Here is a 20,776-nt window from a genome sequence, read left to right as displayed (position 1 = left end):
ATTGTTACCTCCGGAGTTACGGTATATCTCTTCTTTTTTCTTTTCTTTTATTCTGCTAATCTTCTTAGGTATATTACTGGGGATTACTACATTGCCTGCCTACGCGTACGCCGGCTCTTCCGTCTCAATAATCTCCGCTTTGGAGTTTGCTTCGCTAGGACTCTTGGGTTTCATCTGGCTGACTTGGGTGTCTTGGATGGCCTGGATACTACTAGTCTTTATTGGGCTAGTTCTGTTGAGGAGGATGTTGCAGATGATACTTTGGATTCCAATGGTGATATTGTCTAGGCGGACATTAGGACAAATTTTAGTAGCCCTGCGCTATCATCGCCGCTAGCCAGTGGCCCGTTTATCTTCTCGTTCGGCGTGTCGGTTGAGTGTAAGGGTCCCCTCGTGGTCACTGTGTATGCCCGTTGTTGATCTGCCCGTTGGTCGTATAGTTTGCCCGTCCTAGCCAGACATTGCGTCCAGTACCCTCTAGTATTTCTTTAGGTAGAAGCGGCTCTGTCCCTCCTCCATCCCACTGTGTCGACAACTCTAGTCGCGCGCTGCCTGGTAGTCTGTGTGGGATGTAGCCTGCCCATGACGGAAAGTGTGAATCACTGCGTATCTTTCTCCCGTCGTTGAGGTGGTCATCTCTTATGTCATTCCTGGCCTCGGCGCGCTTTTTGAGCACTATGGATATCTGCATCTTGCTGGGGGGGACGATGCGATGTTTCCATGTCCAGTCTCTGTACATGGGATCTCGCCTGGGATTTCGCCTGGGATCTCGCCTGCTTTCGGGGTGTCCTTTGTCAACTCGGGATGCTCTGTTTTCTACCCATTCCTCCCGAGTCATATTCGACTCCCATATAAATTCGCCTGTTGTTTCTTGGGTTGGTAGGTTGTATTGTTGTGGTTGTTTTCCTAGAAATGCTCTGATGTTGCTGGCCGACTGCGTCGCCAGTGTGGGCGCGATGCTTGTGATGTGCTGGAAGACATATCCGATCCGTATATCTTGATCGTCATCACATGTGGCAACTTGAATAAGCCCCACGTGCTTGCCTGCTATGAAAATACTGACACTCTGGCATGGTGGCTGTGTGAGGAAGGTTCTGTCCCACTCGGTTCCATGCTCTTGCAATAGTTTTGCTCTGGTCTGAGAAAATGAAAATGTACCGTCCGCCTCTTCACTGATGTCAAAATCGCAACGACCATTACGGAGGTGGGTTGGGGTGCCTAGCATGCGCGCTAGGATTGGATTTATTTTGAACTGTGACATATCGAACTAAAACTTGGGTCGGTAGTTGTCTGCTCCTACCACGGCCTGTCTACACGCCATGGGGTTGCGAATCCGTAGTAGATGGACCTCTCGATCTCTAATGGGTGTGCATAATGTGCATATAAGGTGCCCTTTGCCCTTAGAGTCACAATATGGATTCACAAATCCCTTTGCGACAGGCGTGCCGCGCTCTACGGGCCCACAGGCTATAGGCGCGAAGAACAATTCTTGTCGAAAATTTCTCACGGAATGCGGTGTTGCGGAGCAATGCCTCTACTTCGGCCAGCCAGTCTTTGCTCACGAGGCGGGCTTGGAGGATTTCCTCGGTCGGGAGCATGGAGATGATGTTTCCGACTAGTTCGAACGTGTTCAGGACCTGGTCCCTTGCTGGACAGTCTTCACCCAGCGTTGTGTGTGCCACTGTCACTGGAGATGTAGCTTCTTGTTCCGCGGATCCCTTTTCCTCGGCCATCCATCTGTCCAGCTCGAGGGCGAGGGCCTCTGGAACGGGCTCTCCGTGTAGCCGCAGCGCAGCAATCTCATGTCTGCGAAGCTGCTGTTCTAAGGACACGATTAGATCTGGGTAGATAATATTGCTCATGCGCTCTTTGTTAGGGCCAACGTGCGTGGGCCCTGTGCTAGGCGCAAAGTAGGACGCGTCTTCGTCTTCGTCTTCCGACCGGCTCGAATTCATCATGCCTCTTGCGACCCTGTTGTTCTGGGGCGTTGCTTGCACGGTGCGGTGTGGCGCGGTGACTTTGACAGCGGGCGCAGATCGCGATAGGTGAGCGAGATGGGATGAGTCGGGGAGGAGAGGAAAGAGTGGGTTAATTTGAATATTTCAAGTATGGCAGTGAGTAGAAGAGGGCTAGTGGGCTCAGATAGTTGGCGGAGTACAGCTACCAGAGTGTACCAGTGTGCGTGCTCTTATTGCTCCCATGGCTCACCTCCAGAGGGTGTTTCAGTTTGCAATCATCGCTCCAGGGTGACGTTCCACGTTACACTGGCACACCAAAACTGTCACGCTTCTACAGAGGAACAAGAAAAATAGGTGTATAGATAAGTAGACGTTGTAAGCTGAGGGAAAGAGACACGGACGTCAAAACGTTGATGTAGGCGGGGCAGCCGATAGTTACTTCGCTGGTCAGGTGACATGGCACGTGAGAGGCAACATCCGCCGCTCAGCCTTGTTCCACCTAGCAGGCGGAGCTTCTTGATAGCATCTATTTTACTAACCAACTCCTAAATCTGAGACCCAGCTTTGATCCTCTATAGATGTGTTTTGAGTTATTACAGAAGTTGCAGATAATTCTTTGTAGTAGTCCAGCAACTTTAAAATACTCTACAGGGCTACTCAGACCCGAAAACAATGTTCTTCTTCATTGTACCTGACGCCTACAACCTAGACCAATCACTCCTCCCCTCCTTTCTTCGCCTCGATGGTTCAAACCCCAGTCACTCTCTTCAACCACTCACCCCTCTCATTTCTCGGTCATTCAAAATCGTCCTCGTCAATCCCGAGGCCCATTCCCCCCATCCATTCCTCTAATCCCTCCTCGTCCTCCCACTGCTCCTCCTTTCTTCCTCCCCGAACCACTTGATCATCCACTACAGGATAACACCTCGCACACTCCCCCACGCAATCCACCTCCTGCCGATGCCGCCACTCCCAGTCCGTCATGTGATGCACGACAATCTTATTCATTCCTACAAAAGAACTCCTCCGCGATGTTTCCACCTTTTTCTTCATGGCGAGGAAGCTCTGTACGTATGAGCTCCAGTTCTCGGCCCTCTCATCCCTCAGCATCGTGGCCGTCGGCCCGGGCCAGCAATCCAGCGATCGGTCAAGGGCGAGTTCCACGGTGGCGAGCAGCGAGCGCACGTCGCTCTCGTACGCAAGGGGGTGCCGCATCACGCCGGTGAGGTACAGAAGCACTGGGGCCTCCAACGCGAGCCAGACGCTGACCGGCACGGGGTTCGTGGCGACTTGCTCGACGGCGCGGGCGAGGTGGTAGAGCCCTGACCGTGTGACCTCTGGCACTGCTTCTTCCTCTTCAACGTCCTCATTTTCAAACAACTCCATCCCCGTCGCATCGACATCCTCGCCATACGCGTCTTCCGAGGAGTCTTCATCCCCATCCTCGTCCGCCGCAGCGTCCCGCTCTGCTTCTACAGCCAACGCCGCCGCTTCTTGCACTGTGTCGGCAACCTCCCTCCCCTCCTCGCCAGGGAGCTTCACCACCACCCGCCCCCGGGGCGCCCCCCTCAGCGCCAAAAACATGACCAACACATCCCCCAAACTCGAACGGCCGACATCAAACTCCGGCACCCACCGCAGTCCAAACACCGCAGGCCGGTCCGGCATCCGGCTCCACCCGTGCCGTCCCCCCCTTCCCGTGACATCAATCACCACCGGCGGCAGCGGCGCGGGCGAGTTATTCAGCACGCGCACAAAGCTCGCAATGTTCCGCCTGACGAGAAGCAGGCGTCCCACATCGTCTTCCGCGGGCGGGTTGACCGTGATCCTGATCTCGTCGAAGAAGGAGTAGTCGGGCTTGTCCCAGGCCTCGCGGAACGCCCAGGGCGGGTGGTTCGAGGACCAGCCCGTTGCGGTGATGAGGACGTGCAGGGTGCGGTTGTGGCGGTGCAGTTCTTCGATTTCGCGCCAGATGCTGCGGGAGGCGCGGGCCGCGCCGGCGGGGACGTAGGGGTCGTGGTGCGTGGTGTGGAGGAGGCGTGGGGGCGTGGTGGTGTGGGAGCAGTAAGGGAAGGGGAGGTGGGCGTAGATTTGCCAGCGGAGTTCCAGGGGGAGCGTGTTTAGGGTGCCCAAGGCGAGGTCGGCGAAGGGCATTTTGGGGGTTGGGTATGAGAGGGATTGGATGGAAGAAATATGTTTTAAGATAGAGAAGGAGAAGGGAGAAGCCTGATTGCGAAACGAGGCTTTGAAGGTAAGATGAATGAGAAACCTAGCTTTATGTATCCCATGGATATCTGTGTGGGTGCGCGGGTTTTAGGATGACTCAGTGTACTAGACTTAGAAAAGAAAGTAGAGATGACTCTGCAATGCGGCTCAGGCAACAATATACACAGTTGCAGCTGCCGGGCTCAAGATAATCACCGTGTGTACGAAGGGTGCGATGAAGCTGCGCCACGATGTCTGAGCTTGGTGTTGAGAGCTGACAAGCACAGCCTGATAGGCTGGAAAAGAGGTTAGGTGCATTGCGCACGGACCATGGCGCTGAGATATGAAATTCTGTGACTCGAACTTTATTATTGGGACTTGCTGATGCAGAGCTCATTCCTAAAAAAAAAAAAAAAAATCTTTTTTGTTGAAAAGTTGGAGGAGAATAATGCACTGCTCAAGGTTTGTGTGGGGGAGATGGGCATTTGAGAGCTGCATGCTGCCCTGCATACAACAAACACATGGTAGGTTAAAGACGCATGCATGACGCACAACATCTCAGACAAACGTTCCTTGTCGAGCATGAACCTTGGAGGCAAGTTTGTGCGGCTAGTAGAGCTGTGCAGCAGTGGAGCTTGCAGGTAAGGTGCATGAATATGCATGCACATCACGTGCTGCGCTGACCTCATCCGCCGATCTCGGGCACGTCGCGGAAACACCTCACAGTTACATTTCTGTCACACCATTGCTTTTATCGACCAGAGAAGGAAGTTGAATCATGTGGGTAAAAGTTTCTTCATTTCGCTTTGAGAAAGGTCATCAGTTCCCAAGAAAGCTAGATACAGAATGTGGTGTGTCTCCGCAGCCGCTCTGCCGCTCTCGCAGCTCCAAGCGCGCGCGGAGCCATTCCTCCAGAGCTTTTCTTCCGAGTCGGTCTAGTTGAAGCATCTCAGCCCTCTAACGGGTAGTGTAACCACCGTCAATGATGATGTCGGTGCCGGTGGTATAGGAGGAGGCGTCGCTGGCAAGGTAGAGGTATGCGCCCTTGAGCTCCTTGGCCTTGGCGTCACGGCCCATGGGGATCATGGAGTGCCAGAGCTTCTGGATGTCCTGGGGCACGAAGTCGGAGAGACCGGTGTCGATGTAGCCGGGGGAGATAGAGTTGACACGGGCAAAGTCGCGCCACTCGTTGGCGAGCGACTTGGCCAAGTGAACGCAGCCAGCCTTCGCGACGTTGTACGAGGTCTGCTCCTGCGGGTAGTTGGCGACGTGACCGGACATGGAGGCGGTGATGATGAGCGAGCCGGTCTTGCGCTCGCGGAAGTGCAGGCCGACGGCGCGGGCGCAGTTGAAGGTGCCGTTCAGGTCGGTCTCGATGACCTCGTTCCACTGCTCGACGGTGGCATCTAGGATACCGTTGTCGGCGGTCTTGCCGGCGTTGGCGATGAAGACATCGATCTTGCCAAAGTCCTTGATGACATCCGCAACCAGCTTCTCGACGTTGGCGTAGTCGCCGACCTTGCAGCTGTAGGCCTTGGTCTTGACGCCGTACTTCTCAGCCAGCGCCTTCGCGTTGTCCTCGCCGCCCTTGGCTCGCGAGGCGTAGGTGACGGCAACGTCGGCACCGAACTCAGCGCAGGCGCGAGCAGCTTCGATTCCGATACCGGTGGGGCCCGAGGCGCCCGTCACGACGACGACCTTGCCCTTGAGGCTGAAGAGGTCCTTGAGTTCCTCGGCGGCGGGGATGGGAGAAGGCATGATGGACAGTAGATGGAGTGGTCTATTGAGAGGGTGGTTTGGTGGTGTTAAGTATGTGAAGGGAGGTGTGAAAAGGAACCATGGGGGGGCAGCTGAAGAAGTCGGCAGCTCAACGATTGCTTTTAGCTCGGAGCCCGCGGTGACGTGGGGCGGGCTTTGACATGCAACGGGGCGTCATAAAGCCCACCTAGAGCCATGGCTGGGAGCAGCAATTGGTCAATGGCAGGCTGATTGATTGCTGACCCACGCTGGTCCGCCGCGGCCGGCTGGATGCAGACAAGTGACAAGTCGGGGCGCCGAGGATGGAGCTTCTGGAAGGGCGAGGTGGGGTGTGAGGGGCAACACCACGCAACATCTTCGGGGAAAGATGCCGCTTTCACAGCCCACCTGGTGACTTGAAGAAAACGCCACGCTTCTCCACGCAGGCCAGAAGAACCTCATGTTCCCTATGCAAACAGCCCCCCACTCATGAACGAGGCTTTTGTTCCTGAAAATACCTCCCCGGCTGACTCGAGGAGCTCTGCCCGTCCAGAGCCTGGAGTATCCCATGCCAAGTCTCATATATTGGTAAACGCTCAGTCATCTTCGAACACCATGACTAAATCTTTACTCTATCATGGTGCTGCTGTCCATGCCAGACGCCGCAGTCCTGATCAGGTGTCTTGCGGGGTTAACGGTATCGAGAAGTAGGTAGTATAGTTTAATCCATGGAGACTACTCTACTTATCCTGTCTCTATGCCGCTCTCACCTTTGTCGTCCAGACAGCTGGTCCTAGGATAACCCAGTCAGATCACTGCAGGATCTATCCAGAATTCCAAACCTGCTCTTGCCAACAAGACTCTCAATCTTTACACGAAGTCGGTTCAATCTACTTCAGTCCCTCTAACAACGGTGTAGGAGCATTTATAAACTAACGACTGCAAAACACTCGCTTCGAAGTCACACTCTCAGCCTCAAAAGTACACCGAGTCACTTGCAGGGGCATACAGATGGTGGAGCACGATGGCTCTCGTGTAGATTTTTCACGCCGGGCTCATTGCCCCTATCCTATGCTATCCATGTCCAGGTACAAAGCTACCTGGGACAAGAGTTAGATATCGAGAGCCAATAATACCCGGCCCATACCCGCATTCATCGTACCAGATGGCCGTAGCTACATACCACTTGCAGCCCAGAGCTTCTGCGTAGGGCTTCTCCTTGTCAGCAAATGCCATCCCCTTCACAAATGACTAACACATCGCCTACTGCGCCTGCTGCTGCACTTGCGGCGGCTGGTTCTCTCCCAGCCTGCCTCGGCCTCTACCTCTTGGTCCACGCCCACCTCGTCCACCCCTGAAATCACCTCGAGGTCCACCCCTTCCCCGACCACCTCTAGGAGCATCCAGCTGAGGAGGCGGCGGGGCATTGGTGTACGACTTTGGTTTGAAGTTTGGGTTGTTCTGCACTACTCCCTCCAACGGATCAGTGTTGTCGACGGGAGCGAATCCACGTCCATTGGCCGCACCACCGCGACCACGAGGTACGAAGCCTGCCTGGCCGCGAGGCGCGAAACCGCCGCCTCTTCCACCTCGGAGGTTGAAGGGCAGAGTTTGGGTATGTGGAGTACCGTTGCTATTGCCGTTCAGATTGTTATCAAAGCCTCCTCTGCCTCCTCTTCCGCCCCCGCGGGTGCTTCCGTTGGGATGGCCCGCTACCGCTCCACGGAAGGAGCCTCGCAAAGGCCCTGGGTTGGCCGCTGGAACAAGCTGGCCATAGCCTCCAGGGCCGAGTGGGGCTCCGTATCGTGGCTGCTGCATGGTAAGAGGCTGAGCAGCTTGCTGCGGGTTCTTCGCTAGGCCAGCCGGCGACCACGCGATGACCTGTTTCTCTGAGAGGTTCAGGACCGATGTCATAGGGACCGTTGATCCTCTGAACGGAGAGCAACGCTCGCCAAGTGTGGTGCCGCTCATGAAAGTTGTGTCGAAAACGATATCCAAGAGAGTCGTTCGGGAAGTGCGTGTCAGCCCAACAACAGTGCCACGCTGTCCGATCGGGACCCGGCCGGAGTCCTGAACGTAGACGACCCTGTCACCTAGATAGAACTTTTGGTTACCAACACGCTGTTCGGCATCCGAGGGCTTGAGAAGAGCGCTTCTCGGAACACCCTTAAGCTTCTTGGGCTCCGGTGGCGGCCCATTCGCCAGGGCTTCGTCGGCCGCCTTCTCAATAAGTCCTACCACGTCCGAGTCGAGCTGTGCCGCCTCTAGCGGGACCTTCTCGAAGCTCTTGGACTCAATCGACTTCAGCCACGCTCCGATCTCCTTCATCTTCTCCTTGGCAATTTCCTCTGGGTAGAAGTTCTTGTCCTCGTAAATGTCGCCCTTCGGATTCCGCATTATTCCAGCAATGAACTCTGGAAACTTGATCATGTATTGCGCGATTAGGTCAATTGCCTTCTGGGAATACTCCCACCCCGTGTCACCCTTACGGGAATAGCCCAAAACCTTGAGCTTCTTGGCTTCGAACTTCAGATTGAGTCCAAGGTTCAAACGCAGACCACTGGATTGGACTGAGAAAGAAGACGTAAGCTTGCTGAGCACCAACGGATTCAGGTTGAGCATCCTAGCGACAGCAAAAGAAGGCGTGTAAGGCGTAGTCTGCTCGGAGCGGTAGGCGATCTCTCGGCCAAATTCCCGTTCAGGAGTCTTCGACGTCAATACCCAAACGGTGGCTTTCCCATCTGCATGACTAATAACCTCCAACGGCCTACCATACGCGTAATCTCCCAAAAAGAAGGCCCTGGAACCCTCCGGGAATTCTTGTTCAATGGGGAGAGCAGCTTTCTCAATGAAACGCCGATCCTCATTGATCACTTCGTCCACGATCGCTTGAGTCGCATAGTCCGTCTCCATTCCAGGAATAGTACCATACTCCTTGATCGTGGCACCATCTTCAGTCTTCTTGAGCCCCAACAGCATTTCAACATGCACGAGGGATTCGACATCTCCAATAACCATGCCGAGTCGTCTGCTATACGTGTTCTCGATCCTGTCGGCCTTCTTTTTCCAGTTCGAGATCTCCTGTGGTCCATGAGGAATGGCAACAGGTTGCGGGGGTCCTTGCTCTGGCAAAACGTAATCAAACAGTTCGTCAGAAACCTTCACCACCTTTGCTTCCTGCAAGAACGGATAGCCAATATGAATGCTTCTGCCCAATTTCTCTTGGGCCTTTGTGACCTTTCCTCGCAGATCCGTATCCAACAGCGTGACTACCATGCTCTCGTTTCTGCTCTCTTGCTGGAATACGCTGACTCCATGGAATCCAAGCTCTCCGTGGAAAGGAAGGACTTTGAGACTTGGAAACCCAGCAAGAGAAGCTGCACCCAAGTTGACTCCCTCCATTAAGCCAACGAAAACATCCAATCCCTCCATAGTAGGCAACTCGAAAATGTTTTCGACGCAATGGCAATTTGGAAGATCCGGAAAGATACCTGGAAGAGAGGATTCATAAGTGTAGCTCACATCTTTCTGGTAGGTAAACTTCAGCGATACCCCAAATTCGTTTCTGGCAACTTCGTCTGGCGTGAGCGAGTGCTCTACGGTGCCCATAGCATCCAACAGTCTCTTCTCCTCTATGAAAGGAATCTTGACAACAGCTTCCCATTCCATCTTCTTGCCATTCATATCGAGCTCAAAATCTCGGGGGTAGAAATCTATGATTGGCGAATTCGGATTCGTCATGAGATCGTGATATATCGTTGGCACAATTTTCTTGCTTCGATCCGGAAGAACTCCCATTAACTGCTGATAAGGTCGGAAAGGCTGCCCAAGGGTGAAGTTCATGTTCGCTCCTAGACCCTTCTTTACGTCTGTAATGGATTAGCTAAAGAATCGAATCGTATAACTGCTTGCTCTTACCTGAGATCATGGGCGCGTAATGATATTGATAGAACCACGGCCAAGACGCTACTCCACGATAGTAATAGTAGAGAACCCACTGCAGTCCCTGGACATAGTTCTCGGTCAGCTTCCGCACTTCTTCTTCATTGTCAAGGCCCCATTCGAATTTCGTGGTGTAGTGCTGGTTCTTCCACGCTTGGAACTTCTCCTCATACTTTTTCTCCATGGCAACTTGGGCCTCTTCCGGCGAAATGTCAACTACTTTCGCATCTTCGTATCGCTTCAGCACTCTCAGAAGTGCGTTTTGGGACTCTTCGTCCTCTTCGCTTTCGCTCTCGCCTTCTTCAGCACCAAGCTTTGGAGGGAACGAGAGTTGGAGATGCCGTTCACCCTGGTCATTCTCGACCGTCTTCCATTTGAGGTGGAGGCCGTCCGCAAGGTCTTCTACAAACTTACGGTCGCGGGCTGGAAGAGTGGATGGAAGATCGTAGGGCTTGAGAGCGGAGGTGGCGAGTCGTTTATTGACGAACTTCTTGATCTTCTTGAAAATCTCCTTTTGCTCGGTAGAAATCACTAGCTGTCCCTTCTTTTTGGTCCGCTCCATGACGTCCTCCTTGCCCAGTTGCTTTCCTTTGAACCAGCTGGCATCCGCATTTTCCGATTCGAAGAAACGGTACTCGACATGAGATAGCTCGTCTAGAAGAACGAGGAGCCGGTCAAGGTGAATTACGCCGCCTTCATTAATATACCCTTTCGCTTTTGGTAATACCGCTTTGTATACGCCAAACATGAGAGCCAGTGCACCTTCGTTGATGTGAAGATGTGGAAGATTAGGAAGGAAATCGTTGCCCACAAAGAACGCCATGAGAATGAAATCGTCGATGACTCGCTCCATGTCGAATGGAAAGTCGAGAGCTCCAGGTTCCTCCAGTTCTTGGAACTCCAGCTCCAGGTACTCGCGAACAACGCAAAGATGCATGAGGTAGAAGTTTTGGTGCTCCAGTTCCTTGGACTTTTTCTGGTTCTGCCGACCAAAAGTGACTTCCTCGCGCAACAAACAGAAATGAGGGTCGTGGCTAAGAAGCCCCAGCATGATAAGATCGGCGTCTAGTCCGTAAAGACAGTGACGTCTGTTCGGGTCGTAGTTCGGCTGGGACTTGGCCTGCCGAATGTATTCCATAATTTTGTGTTCTCCTTCACCAGGGACCTCGTGTCCAGACAGGACTATCTCCACGCCTTGCCAATCGGTGTCCTCAGTGACCTTTTTGCTGATGAAATATTTCAGCTGCTTCGTCAGCTTCGCCATGAACTCGGTGCCGGGAGTGATGCAGTTGCTGTCGAAAGCTTCCTCTTTCGGCATCTCAACGCCCTCGCGGATAGCCTTCTCCCTGGCTTGTTCTGCATCTAGAGCAGTACGAAATCGACGAGCGCGCTGCTGGTTCATCTTCGCGCGGGGGGCGACGCCGTCGATTGCCATGAAAAACATTTGTTTCGGCTTGATCTTGCCAAAGAGGTGCTCAATATAGTTGAAAATGGCAATGAACTGCTTGTCCTCGGTCATGCGGAAGGTCGCCGAATCGGAGTCGTTATGGGTACAGTTATGGATAATACCGTTCATGTCCAGCTAGCACGAAGCATACATTAGTGAGAGGATGCAAACTCCATAGCGGCGCAAACTTACGTAGAGACAGTCGAACTCAGGTATCCGGTTCTCCGCAATGAGCTGCGAGATTGCCGGATACCGCTCCGACATCCACCTGAAGAATTTTGGGACGCCCATGATGGAGGCGCGAATGCGCTGTCTTGGTTGAAGATATTGGACTGTTGGTGCCTGGTCCGGTGAGGAGGCGTTGGAGCTCTTTAAGAACTGAGCTCGAAGAGACAAAGGTAAGAAGAGAAGTGGAGAGAGGAAGAAGGCCGCTCGAAGCGCCTGCGAGGTTGGCGGGTGACGGATGAGAGAAGGGCAGATTCTTGACTCTGTGGTCTTCAAAGAGCGGAGGAGGCGCTCGCGGCGGCGTGACGTTGAAGTGGGCTATCCTTAGCGCGACGGTCACGTGCCGGCAATTAAATGATTAAGTGTTGGTCGCGTCCATGGCTCTCCTCCACTTCGTTCCAGTCGCGTCAGAACTGTTACCGCCAGCGTTATCTTACAATTACCACCACGGAATTTTACCTTCTTGCGCAGCTTCTACGCCCAAATTTGCTTGCCTCCTGCAGGTGCACTCCCGGTAAACTTGCTAGGCCACCTCAGACAGTGTCAACTGCTCCTCAGTTCCGAACAAACATGGACGAGGTGATGGGCGACCTACCAGACCCGCGCCAGATGGAGGAGGAAGAGCAGATCGAAGGCAAAATCATCAATGAGGAATACAAGATCTGGAAGAAGAATTCAGTGTTTCTCTATGATCTGCTCTATGGGTATAATTCCAAAGTCAATGCTTCATTTGCTCCTCCTCTAACATAGAGAACAGTCGCGCACTCGAATGGCCAACCCTCACTACACAATGGCTTCCGGACAAACGACCGTAAGCATCCACCTTCCGTCTAAATTGTGTGATCAGGAACCTGTGTACGCTCATGCGCCACTGCTTGGGCTGCCCTCATGAGCTTTTACAACTTGAGCTACAGCTGACACCATCTAAATAGACTTGAAGACTCATCACACATGAGCCAGCATCGTCTGATCCTCGGAACGCACACCTCTGGCCAAGCTCAGAACTACCTGCAAATCGCAACCGTTGAGATCCCAGACTTCCGTGTACCAGACAAATCTGAATATGATGAATCGCGTGGAGAGATTGGTGGACACGGGTCCGCAAAGAAGCCCTTCGGATTCCAAATTGTGCAGAAGATAAACCACCCCGGAGAAGTAAACAAGGCGCGCTACCAGCCCCAGAACCCCAATATCATCGCATCGCTATGTGTGGATGGGCGGGTGCTGGTCTTCGACAGGACGAAGCACAGCAGTACCCCAAAGGCAGACGGTTCGATTGAGTTTGAGATGGAGCTTGTCGGCCACAAAAAGGAGGGTTTTGGTCTGAGCTGGAGCCCGCACAACGAGGGGCAATTGGCGACTGGAAATGAGGACACAACCGTCAAGATTTGGGATACGAAGACGGGATTCTCAAAGGGCAACAAGAGGATCGAGGCTACGTCTACCTACAACCATCACACCGCTGTTGTAAACGACGTGCAGCACCACCCCGCCCACGCTCAATGGGTTGGAACTGTCTCAGACGACCTGACCTGGCAAATTATCGATACTCGAAAGCCTGGCGTGGCTATCAAAGTGAAGGACGACGGACACTGCGATGCCATAAACTGTCTCGCATTCCACCCCAAGTTCGATGTTAGCCTTGCAACTGGCTCTGCTGACAAGACCATCGCCCTTTGGGACTTGCGCAACTATGACCACAAGATCCACTCTCTCGAAGGCCACCAAGACCCTGTCGTCAACCTAGAGTGGCACCCACACGAAGATGCAATTCTGGCCAGCTCGAGCTACGACCGCCGTATCTGCATGTGGGACGTCAGCATGATCGGAGAAGAGCAGACCGAAGAAGAAGCTGAAGACGGTCCACCAGAACTGTACGAAAACCCCCTAACACTCCTAAAAACGTGCCAAATTACTAACTAATAACAGCCTCTTCATGCACGGTGGCTTCACAAACCGCATCTGCGACTTCAGCTGGAACAAGAACGACCCCTGGGTGATGCTGGCCGCCGCCGAGGACAACCAACTGCAAATCTTCCGCCCAGCCCGCGCCATCGTCAACGTGGAGACAAAGAAGGTGAATCATGGAGACGTGTCTGAATAGATAGCCTCAGCCTCGAGCCTCAAGCCCGCTCCATGATTCCCAAACTCTGCATATCCCTTGACTAACTAAGAGCCTTCAGGACGTCGGCAATGCCGTGGGGTCTCCCGACGAGTCTACCTATACCGCAAGCACTTTGGGCGACTCCGGTGAATCTGTTGCTCTTGAAATTTCGTTAGCAGACTATACTAGCATTGCTCCTTCTGAAGCAGAGCGAAGACTCAGTTTGAGTTTTATGCTGAACTAGCAACCCTGATGAAGGAGTTTTCTTTTTAGCACACTCTCTGGATTCCCCTCAAACCAGTCTCGTGGACTTTTTCAAAAGGAATGGACGGGAGGTCTGGTTTAGGGCCTCGGCGTTTTGATAGATACCAAGCATACGGTCAATGGGATTTCGGTTCACTTGACGACGCTTGCTTGACGCTGTGTGAAGTACTCCCGCAGGGTAGAAGGGATCGCGACGTGATGTAAAGATCGACGACGCTGTGGACTAGACTACAGTTTCTGTCCAGCCTAACTACACCTGTTTGACACTGTCTGAAGTCCTCTAGCAGGGTCTAAGGCATCGCGACGTAATGCAAAGTTTCTCACCCTGTCATCCAGACCGCAGTGAACTCAAGGCGTCGAAAACTTGCCAACACTGCTTCACAAAGTTATGAACACACTCACAGACACAAAAAACCAAGGTCAACGACAATAAAATGTTTTAATGCAACTCCTATCCTCAATCGCCCACAGCCCAGCCCAGTCTAGCCTCGCCAGCCAGCAAAAGTACGGATTATATGATCAATCCCCCTCCCCTCTCTGTGATCATAATCCTCAATATACACGAAGAACCCCCCCCCCCCCCCCCCCCCCCCCCCCCCCGGGGCCCCAAACCCCAAAAGGCCATAGTGTGGGTTCGGTCCAACCAACGCTTTCGTACAGAACAACCCGCCCAAGAAAAAGCATAATTAAGTTTTGAAAGCTCACTCAATGCACAACCAGCGGCCTCCCCCCATCCGCACTCTCGCTCTTCAGCCGCTTAACATCCCGCTCCGGCTCCGGCTTCTCCTCCGCGCGTCGCTTGTCGCCCTCGCGCCTCGCGCTCTCGTCCCGCGCCGCCCGTCGCGCTTCTTTGTCGATCTTCTCGCGCTCTTTTCGGAGCGCCTTGCTTTCAAACTCGTGCCAGTCGCCTTCGAGCAGCCTGAGCGCCGTCGCCCGCTCCGGCTGTGGCTCCTCGGTCGTGAAGTACGGGTGCTCGAGGACGTCGCTCGCGCTGGGCCGCGCCACGGGGTCGAACTGGAACATGCCCTCAAGCAGGTCGAAAGCCTGCGTCGTAACACGCTCGCGGTACTTGTCCGCAAACGTGCTAGCCTTGCGTTCTGTTGGGCGCAGAAGTTCGAACCACTGCATGTCCACGATGCCAGGCCATTCAGCGATGGTTGGCGTACCGAGGATATTGTAGACCTTATCGAGCTGGTTGATTTCACCGCCGTCACCGGGGAAGATAGCGTGCTTGGTGAAGATCTCGACGAGGACGCAGGCGGCACTCCAGATGTCGACGGCGGGGCCGTACTGGGTTTCGCCGAGCAGGAGCTCTGGCGATCGGTACCAGATTGTGATGACGCGGTTGGTATAGTCGAGCTTTGAGCCGCGCTTGGCGTAGAAGCGTGCGAGACCGAAATCGGCGAGCTTGAGTTGCCCTTCATTGCTGACGAGGATGTTGGCTGCTTTGATATCGCGATGTAGTACACCTCGGCGGTGGAGGTAGTCGAGGCCCTCGAAGAGTTGCTTGGCTAGATCCTTTTTATGCGAATTGTCGAGCTTGAAGGTAGGATGGTTGAGAAGACCTGTCAGGTCGTGTGAGAGGTATTCAAAGACCATGAAACAGTCATTCTTTTCCACCATGACCTCCTGCAGCTTGACAACATTGTCGTGGTTGAGAGATTGGAGTAGCTTGATCTCTCGAATAGCTGTAACCGGGAACTACAGGAATGTTAGCCGCTGTTGTGGATGACGATAGTAGGTCACTCACCCCATCGCGTTCGCCCTCCATCCGAATTTTCTTAAGGGCAACCATGTCATTAGTATAGACGTGTATAGCCTTGAAGACTTTGCCGTAGGTTCCAGAGCCAACAACAGATTCGTTGCCTGGCTTTCGGTAGTAGACGGAATCTGAGGCAGCGAAATCTGTCGATAGAGTTGGCCTTGGCTTCATCCGCATTCTCTTGACAATCTTCATCCTGGGTGGCTGAGGTTCCGCACGCCGTTCCAGCCTAGTATCAACCTTCGGCTCAGTCCGTCGCGCAGGCCAAGGCTCCCTCCGATCTCGTACATCTCTTGAGTCTCGTAGGTCCCTGTCTCTTGAATCTCGATAATCTCGGTCCCTTGAATCCCGGGAGTCCCGTACGTCTCGCGAATCCCGATAGTCCCTAGAATCTCTTGAGCCTCGTGAATCCCGCATCATTTCCGAGAAATCTGGCCTAAATGCAGACTTCGCCTCGTATCGAGTATCATGATCCCTATCATATCGTCGATCTCGATCTCGCTCCCTGTCTCGGTCTCGGTCACGATCCCGTTCTCGATCTCGATCTCGTTCGCGGTCGACCCTGGTGTCAGAAGACCTGGAGGAATGTGGAGGAGCGGGTTTGGCTTTCGAGTCGAGGATAGACTCGGACCGAAGTTTATCTGGAAGTTCCGGCCTTGACGCTGCGATAACGGCAGGCGGAAGTGGAACCTTTGTTTTTAACGAGAACCCAAACTTCGGTCCAGTCTGAGGCGATATCGCGGTATTGGGTTTGTCTGGTGGTGGCATATTTTTCTCTTCTTTAGCGACTTCATCTTCTACCCTGAGGTCTTTTGATGGTCTAAAAGGATTGTCTTCCTCGTCATCTCCTGCCACGGAAGAGTCTGGGATCGGCTGAGGGGTTACGGGTGTAACAGTTTGGCCAGTTTGTGCAACGGTAGAACGGACCTTGTTGTCGACTGCTGGGCGGCCTCCTCTCGTCCCAGTCGAAGGTGTCCATGATAGATTGCTGAATTGTCCCCGGCTTCCGCTGCGTGCAGACTGAGCCGGCGGGAAACTCTGAGTTGGGGTAGGGTAGCGTCTGTCAGGAGTGGCATAATGATTGCCACGATAGCCACCAGTATGTCCACCTCGGTAGGGAGGGTTTTGGAAGCCAGGCTGTACTGGTTGCTGAGGGGGGTACGGTTGACCGGGATAGTACCCAACCTGAGGCGTGCCTGGGGAGTAATTATGTGGGTATGGTGATTGATTAGGGGAGTAGCCATGCATAGGAGAACTTGAGTTCGTTAGCGAATGGGTCTGGTGGAAAATATGAGGGGGGTCACACCCTTGCTGGCTTCCATAGTGCTGCTGCCCACCCCAGCCACCACGCGCATTAGCGTAGGGCGATTGGCCTTGCGGTGGGGAAATGTGTGTTGGAGTCATGTAGGGTGGTGAGTGGGAGTAGTTGGATCCGGCGTCGACTGGAGGTCGTGGCGGACGCCCTTGCGCCTGGTAGGGTTCCCTCATCTTGGCGTCCCCGTCAGCCGATCTTTGGGTATCGGCGTTGTGAACAGAGGCTGGTCGCGGAGAGCCTCTGCGGGATGTATTATTGTTTGCTCGCACTGGCTTTGCAAGTTCGCGGTCTTTGTCTGGTCGAGCCGCTTGCCTGGTTCGAGAGGGAGATCTAGTGCGATTGCGTCGACGGTGTGGCGAGACGCGAGACGAATATGCCCTTGGGGAGCGTTCCCGATCACGCCTCGGAGGCGGAGAAACCCGATTCTTCGCACGCAGCGGCGAAGGCGATCTCCTATAGCGTGGTGACCGTGATCGTGATCGTGCAAAAGACCTCGGTGGACGAACGCTGTTATCCCGCCCTCGACGTGTGTCCCGCTCCGACGCTTTGTGTACCCTGCCTCTATCCTCAACAGACGGTGAGCGTCGTTTGGAAGTATGGTGACTCCTGGGCGAGTATCGGCGAGGAGATGCCTCACGTCGAGCTGGCCTTCGGTCGGGTGTGCGTGATCGTTTACGAGGTTTCGGAGGAGGGGGCCTGTAGCGCGAATCGATAGATCTGGAACGCCGACGAATCGACGACGGCTTGTAGGTATCCGGCGAGCTTCGTCTTTCTATGCCACGATCAGAACGAGGGGCTCGTGGTGAGTATGCCCTGTCGGTGGCTCTGCGGGATGAATCAGGGTGCCGAGACCTGGATGGCGACCTCTCTCCGCTGCGACTCCTGTAACGCTTTGTCCGCTTTGTAGAATCCCTCGATGGCGACGGCGTAATGCTGCGTCGGCGTTTGACTGATGGCGGCGACTGATGGCGATGGTGTTTGTGTGAATGCGATGGCCTCTCTTCGCTGGGCAATCGTCCCCTCGTCGGCCTGTACCTGTCGTCCCGGTTGCCTCGCGGCGACGGTGAATCCCCCGTACGACTGTGCCGACGCGGTCTGGTCCTGCTGAGACTCCTGTCCCGGGAGTGCTGCCTGCGATGCTTGGACGATGAAGGGTGGTCGGAGTCGTGGTGCCGTTTGGTGTTCCTATCGTGGTCGTCTCGCCCACGGCGTCCCACCAGCTCACGCTCTCTCGAATCGCGCCGCTGCAGCGGTCGCTCACGATCTCTGTCCCTGATAGACGATTCCTCTGGTCTCCACTGGTCTATCTGGGAGTTGCGCGACCCAGCCATGTAGACAGGTCAAGACATCAGTAGACCGCAGGCGGCATCAACGCAAGGTGCAGGATGTTGGGCGGCCCGTCTACGCGAGAAGCGACAAGAAATGAGATATGTCATGCACGGAAATCCAACACCTACCCGCCAGAGACGCAGAAAGCAAAAAGGAAAGGGACCTGTGGCGCTGCCGATGGCAATGCTCTTCACTGTGACGCGCCCAAAGTCTGCTGCAGGTCTTTGAGGGGCGGCGCAGGCGAGGTGCTGGGCGCACTTCCAAACCTTCCGTTGCGGCTCCGCCATCTCCTCCCGTGACTCGATCCGACAGCTGCCAGCAACGAAGCCGTGAACTGTGAAGCTGCAAAACTACCAGCGCCCCAGACAGCTAACTGCAAGACTGCCTGTCTTCGACAATGTGCACCGCCTGCTGTTCCTCCTCATTTGACTGCCGTGAGCGCCTCGGGCCAGGAGCCTGCAGGCCCATGCGTGGCGCGCACGAAAGCTATCTAATAAAGCAATACTGAAAACGGACATGTCACCGCTATGCGACCCACGCTGCGTCTACGACAGGACGGCGCTGCCACACCTGAGAGACAGCCGTCTGTCAAGAGCGCATTGCAGGCAGTCTCATGCACCCATATCGCTTCACCGTGTCCATGGGACCGATCAGGTCCCGGGTCCTGGAGGCTGCGAACGCAAGGGCGGTTCCCTGCAGATGGACAGATATATCCGGGCTCGATCTCGAATTCGTCCTAGAAGAGATAGCTTCAGCTGGCAGTACGAAGCCCACGCGCTGAGGGCTCTGATAGCGGGAATGGTAACAGTAGTGCCAACATCCAGCCGACTGTGCTCTGGCTGGAAGAACTGAAGCCGCCGAGCGTCAAGGTTTCGTCCGATAACCACAATATGATGTAGCAGAGCTTCCATAGATATAACGACGAACATCCGCCTTGTGATCCTCCCTTCCGCCAAAGGATATGCAGCAGATGAAGGGTAGAGTAATGTGCCAGATTAGATGTGTTTGCCAACAAGGGCCGCGCTGCAGACTGCCGGTCGACGCTCTCTAGTCCCAGGGGGCATTTCAGTCGAGCATGTTTCCCTCAAACCCCATCGCAAACCTCTTTTGAGCCGGTGAAGCCGACACGTTAGGTATGTCACTTCGTATTTGAGCGGCGGCTAGGAGCACGAGCGGCCTGCCAGCTATAACCATCGTCGCACCACATGCAGCGGCCACGAAAGCCTCTAGAGATATTCTCCGACTGCTTTAGCTATGCACTTGCCTGGAAAGGTCAAATGTGATTAGGAGAAAAGGTTGAGGTATCGAAGCCATCGTCTCAAGACTGCTTGTCAGGCGGCATCGCGCTCAGCGCCCGCATAGTGCTACTGCTCTCGTCTCCCACAATGATGCAGCACCAACTCTCGAATATAGCATTGATCGCGATCGCTTCCGTGATGGATACGGGGTGCAGTCGTGACAGACATCGGCGTCTGCAGAGGGCGGGGAATCAGGGCAACGCGACCGGGCGAGCGCTGGTCGCCGCCATGCACCGCAGGCGGATCCGATGCATTATCAACTAACGGGCAGTGAAAACACACTGAGGTCAGCTCGCAGTACACGCACCTGGAAATGAGTGTCGTGGTCGATGGCGCCCGGCGGGGATGGTCGTGGAGTGATTGCGGTGAGAGGTTCTGTTCAAGTTCCAAGGTTCGTCGCTAGTGCAAAGCCATTCGGCAAGTCAGCCAGGGTAAGGAAAAATACACCCTGTATTCCATGCCACCCGTTGTTTCCCAAAACCCTTTCAAAAATCGCAGGATATGTAAGCTCGTCATTTTGAACGTGTGCACACTAGTTGAGCGTGGGGCCAAGGTCAGTGTCAAAATGAGCTTTCGAGGCTCGGTGCCCAGGTGTGTTTGAGCAACAGAGACTCGTAGAGTTCAATGTGCCACTTTCCCCACACCCTGGCCGAGTCTACCCGCGTCCACAAACCAGGCGTCTGTCATTCACTCAACCACAACAGCGGCGTCTGAAACGTAGAAATGTCCTCGTACAATAGCAATTCCTAGTAGGCTTGACAGAATAAGACGAGTGTATTGTAGATGCAATGCGGGAATGACCATAGCAATGAAATGTGGTGAAGTATTCCCGTCATGGCACCTGACAATAGTGAGATGGCCCAAGCTCTTTGATATTATATTGTCCCTCTGTCATCTGTGTATTGTGAATACCTTCAATAATATCTACCACGCCTGAGACGGCGGCCTTCTTTATAAACTTCTACTCCCCCTACCTTTCGATCCTCTGTAATCTCTCTCCTCTCCATCGAACCACACTCGTTTCGACAACAACATGCTGAGCCCAGAGTCAAGCCCAGAGTCGGCCGGTGGTCAATCCGCTCAACGTCGCGTCTCCCCATCCACTGTCACGCAGCACGGCCTGCCGACTCCGTCAAACAGCTTCTCGAACAGCAGTGCAAACCGCCATGCCCGCGATGGTGAAGGCAACA

General features: G+C 54.2%; 8 protein-coding genes across 8 annotated transcripts; 1 reads left to right on the top strand and 7 right to left on the bottom strand.

Moving 5' to 3' along the window:
* Window positions 1-7: 7 nt before the first annotated feature.
* BDZ99DRAFT_219766 (uncharacterized protein) lies at window positions 8-1,428 on the bottom strand. Its single transcript, XM_033713426.1, has one exon. The coding sequence runs from the start codon at window positions 1,259-1,261 to the stop codon at window positions 398-400; it is 864 nt and encodes a 287-aa protein (XP_033568557.1). The 5' UTR covers window positions 1,262-1,428; the 3' UTR covers window positions 8-397.
* BDZ99DRAFT_469585 (uncharacterized protein) lies at window positions 1,077-1,888 on the bottom strand. Its single transcript, XM_033721534.1, has one exon. The coding sequence runs from the start codon at window positions 1,860-1,862 to the stop codon at window positions 1,407-1,409; it is 456 nt and encodes a 151-aa protein (XP_033568556.1). The 5' UTR covers window positions 1,863-1,888; the 3' UTR covers window positions 1,077-1,406.
* A 612-nt stretch (window positions 1,889-2,500) lies between these two features.
* Window positions 2,501-4,310, bottom strand: BDZ99DRAFT_469583 (uncharacterized protein). The gene has a single exon (XM_033721533.1). The coding sequence runs from the start codon at window positions 4,110-4,112 to the stop codon at window positions 2,754-2,756; it is 1,359 nt and encodes a 452-aa protein (XP_033568555.1). The 5' UTR covers window positions 4,113-4,310; the 3' UTR covers window positions 2,501-2,753.
* A 676-nt stretch (window positions 4,311-4,986) lies between these two features.
* Window positions 4,987-6,155, bottom strand: BDZ99DRAFT_219715 (mannitol dehydrogenase). Its single transcript, XM_033713425.1, has one exon. The coding sequence runs from the start codon at window positions 5,919-5,921 to the stop codon at window positions 5,121-5,123; it is 801 nt and encodes a 266-aa protein (XP_033568554.1). The 5' UTR covers window positions 5,922-6,155; the 3' UTR covers window positions 4,987-5,120.
* A 709-nt stretch (window positions 6,156-6,864) lies between these two features.
* BDZ99DRAFT_219638 (uncharacterized protein) lies at window positions 6,865-9,417 on the bottom strand. Its single transcript, XM_033713424.1, has one exon. It carries the CDS (start codon window positions 9,330-9,332, stop codon window positions 7,164-7,166), a length of 2,169 nt encoding a protein of 722 aa, XP_033568553.1. The 5' UTR covers window positions 9,333-9,417; the 3' UTR covers window positions 6,865-7,163.
* Window positions 9,418-12,096: 2,679 nt separating this feature from the next.
* BDZ99DRAFT_403023 (WD40 repeat-like protein) lies at window positions 12,097-13,618 on the top strand (the record flags this gene model as incomplete). The annotated part of the gene is made up of 4 exons (XM_033716318.1): window positions 12,097-12,218; window positions 12,272-12,325; window positions 12,447-13,388; window positions 13,444-13,618. 4 exons carry the CDS (start codon window positions 12,097-12,099, stop codon window positions 13,616-13,618), a joined length of 1,293 nt encoding a protein of 430 aa, XP_033568552.1.
* Window positions 13,619-14,587: 969 nt separating this feature from the next.
* Window positions 14,588-15,839, bottom strand: BDZ99DRAFT_403088 (Pkinase-domain-containing protein; the record flags this gene model as incomplete). The annotated part of the gene is made up of 2 exons (XM_033716322.1): window positions 14,588-15,583; window positions 15,633-15,839. The coding sequence occupies 2 exons, from the start codon at window positions 15,837-15,839 to the stop codon at window positions 14,588-14,590; spliced, it is 1,203 nt and encodes a 400-aa protein (XP_033568551.1).
* A 99-nt stretch (window positions 15,840-15,938) lies between these two features.
* BDZ99DRAFT_359971 (uncharacterized protein) lies at window positions 15,939-17,132 on the bottom strand (the record flags this gene model as incomplete). Its single annotated transcript, XM_033714663.1, has 3 exons — window positions 15,939-16,029; window positions 16,093-16,899; window positions 16,951-17,132. Coding segments are annotated over 3 exons (1,080 nt in total), but the record flags the coding sequence as incomplete, so codon positions are not given.
* Between the last annotated feature and the right edge of the window lie 3,644 nt (window positions 17,133-20,776).

The sequence above is a fragment of the Mytilinidion resinicola genome, assembly GCF_010093595.1.
Source record: "Mytilinidion resinicola strain CBS 304.34 unplaced genomic scaffold BDZ99scaffold_38, whole genome shotgun sequence".
Taxonomy (NCBI): Eukaryota; Fungi; Ascomycota; class Dothideomycetes; order Mytilinidiales; family Mytilinidiaceae; genus Mytilinidion; species Mytilinidion resinicola.
Note: the sequence above shows the minus strand (reverse complement) of the source record. Positions and strands in the feature narration are given on the sequence as shown.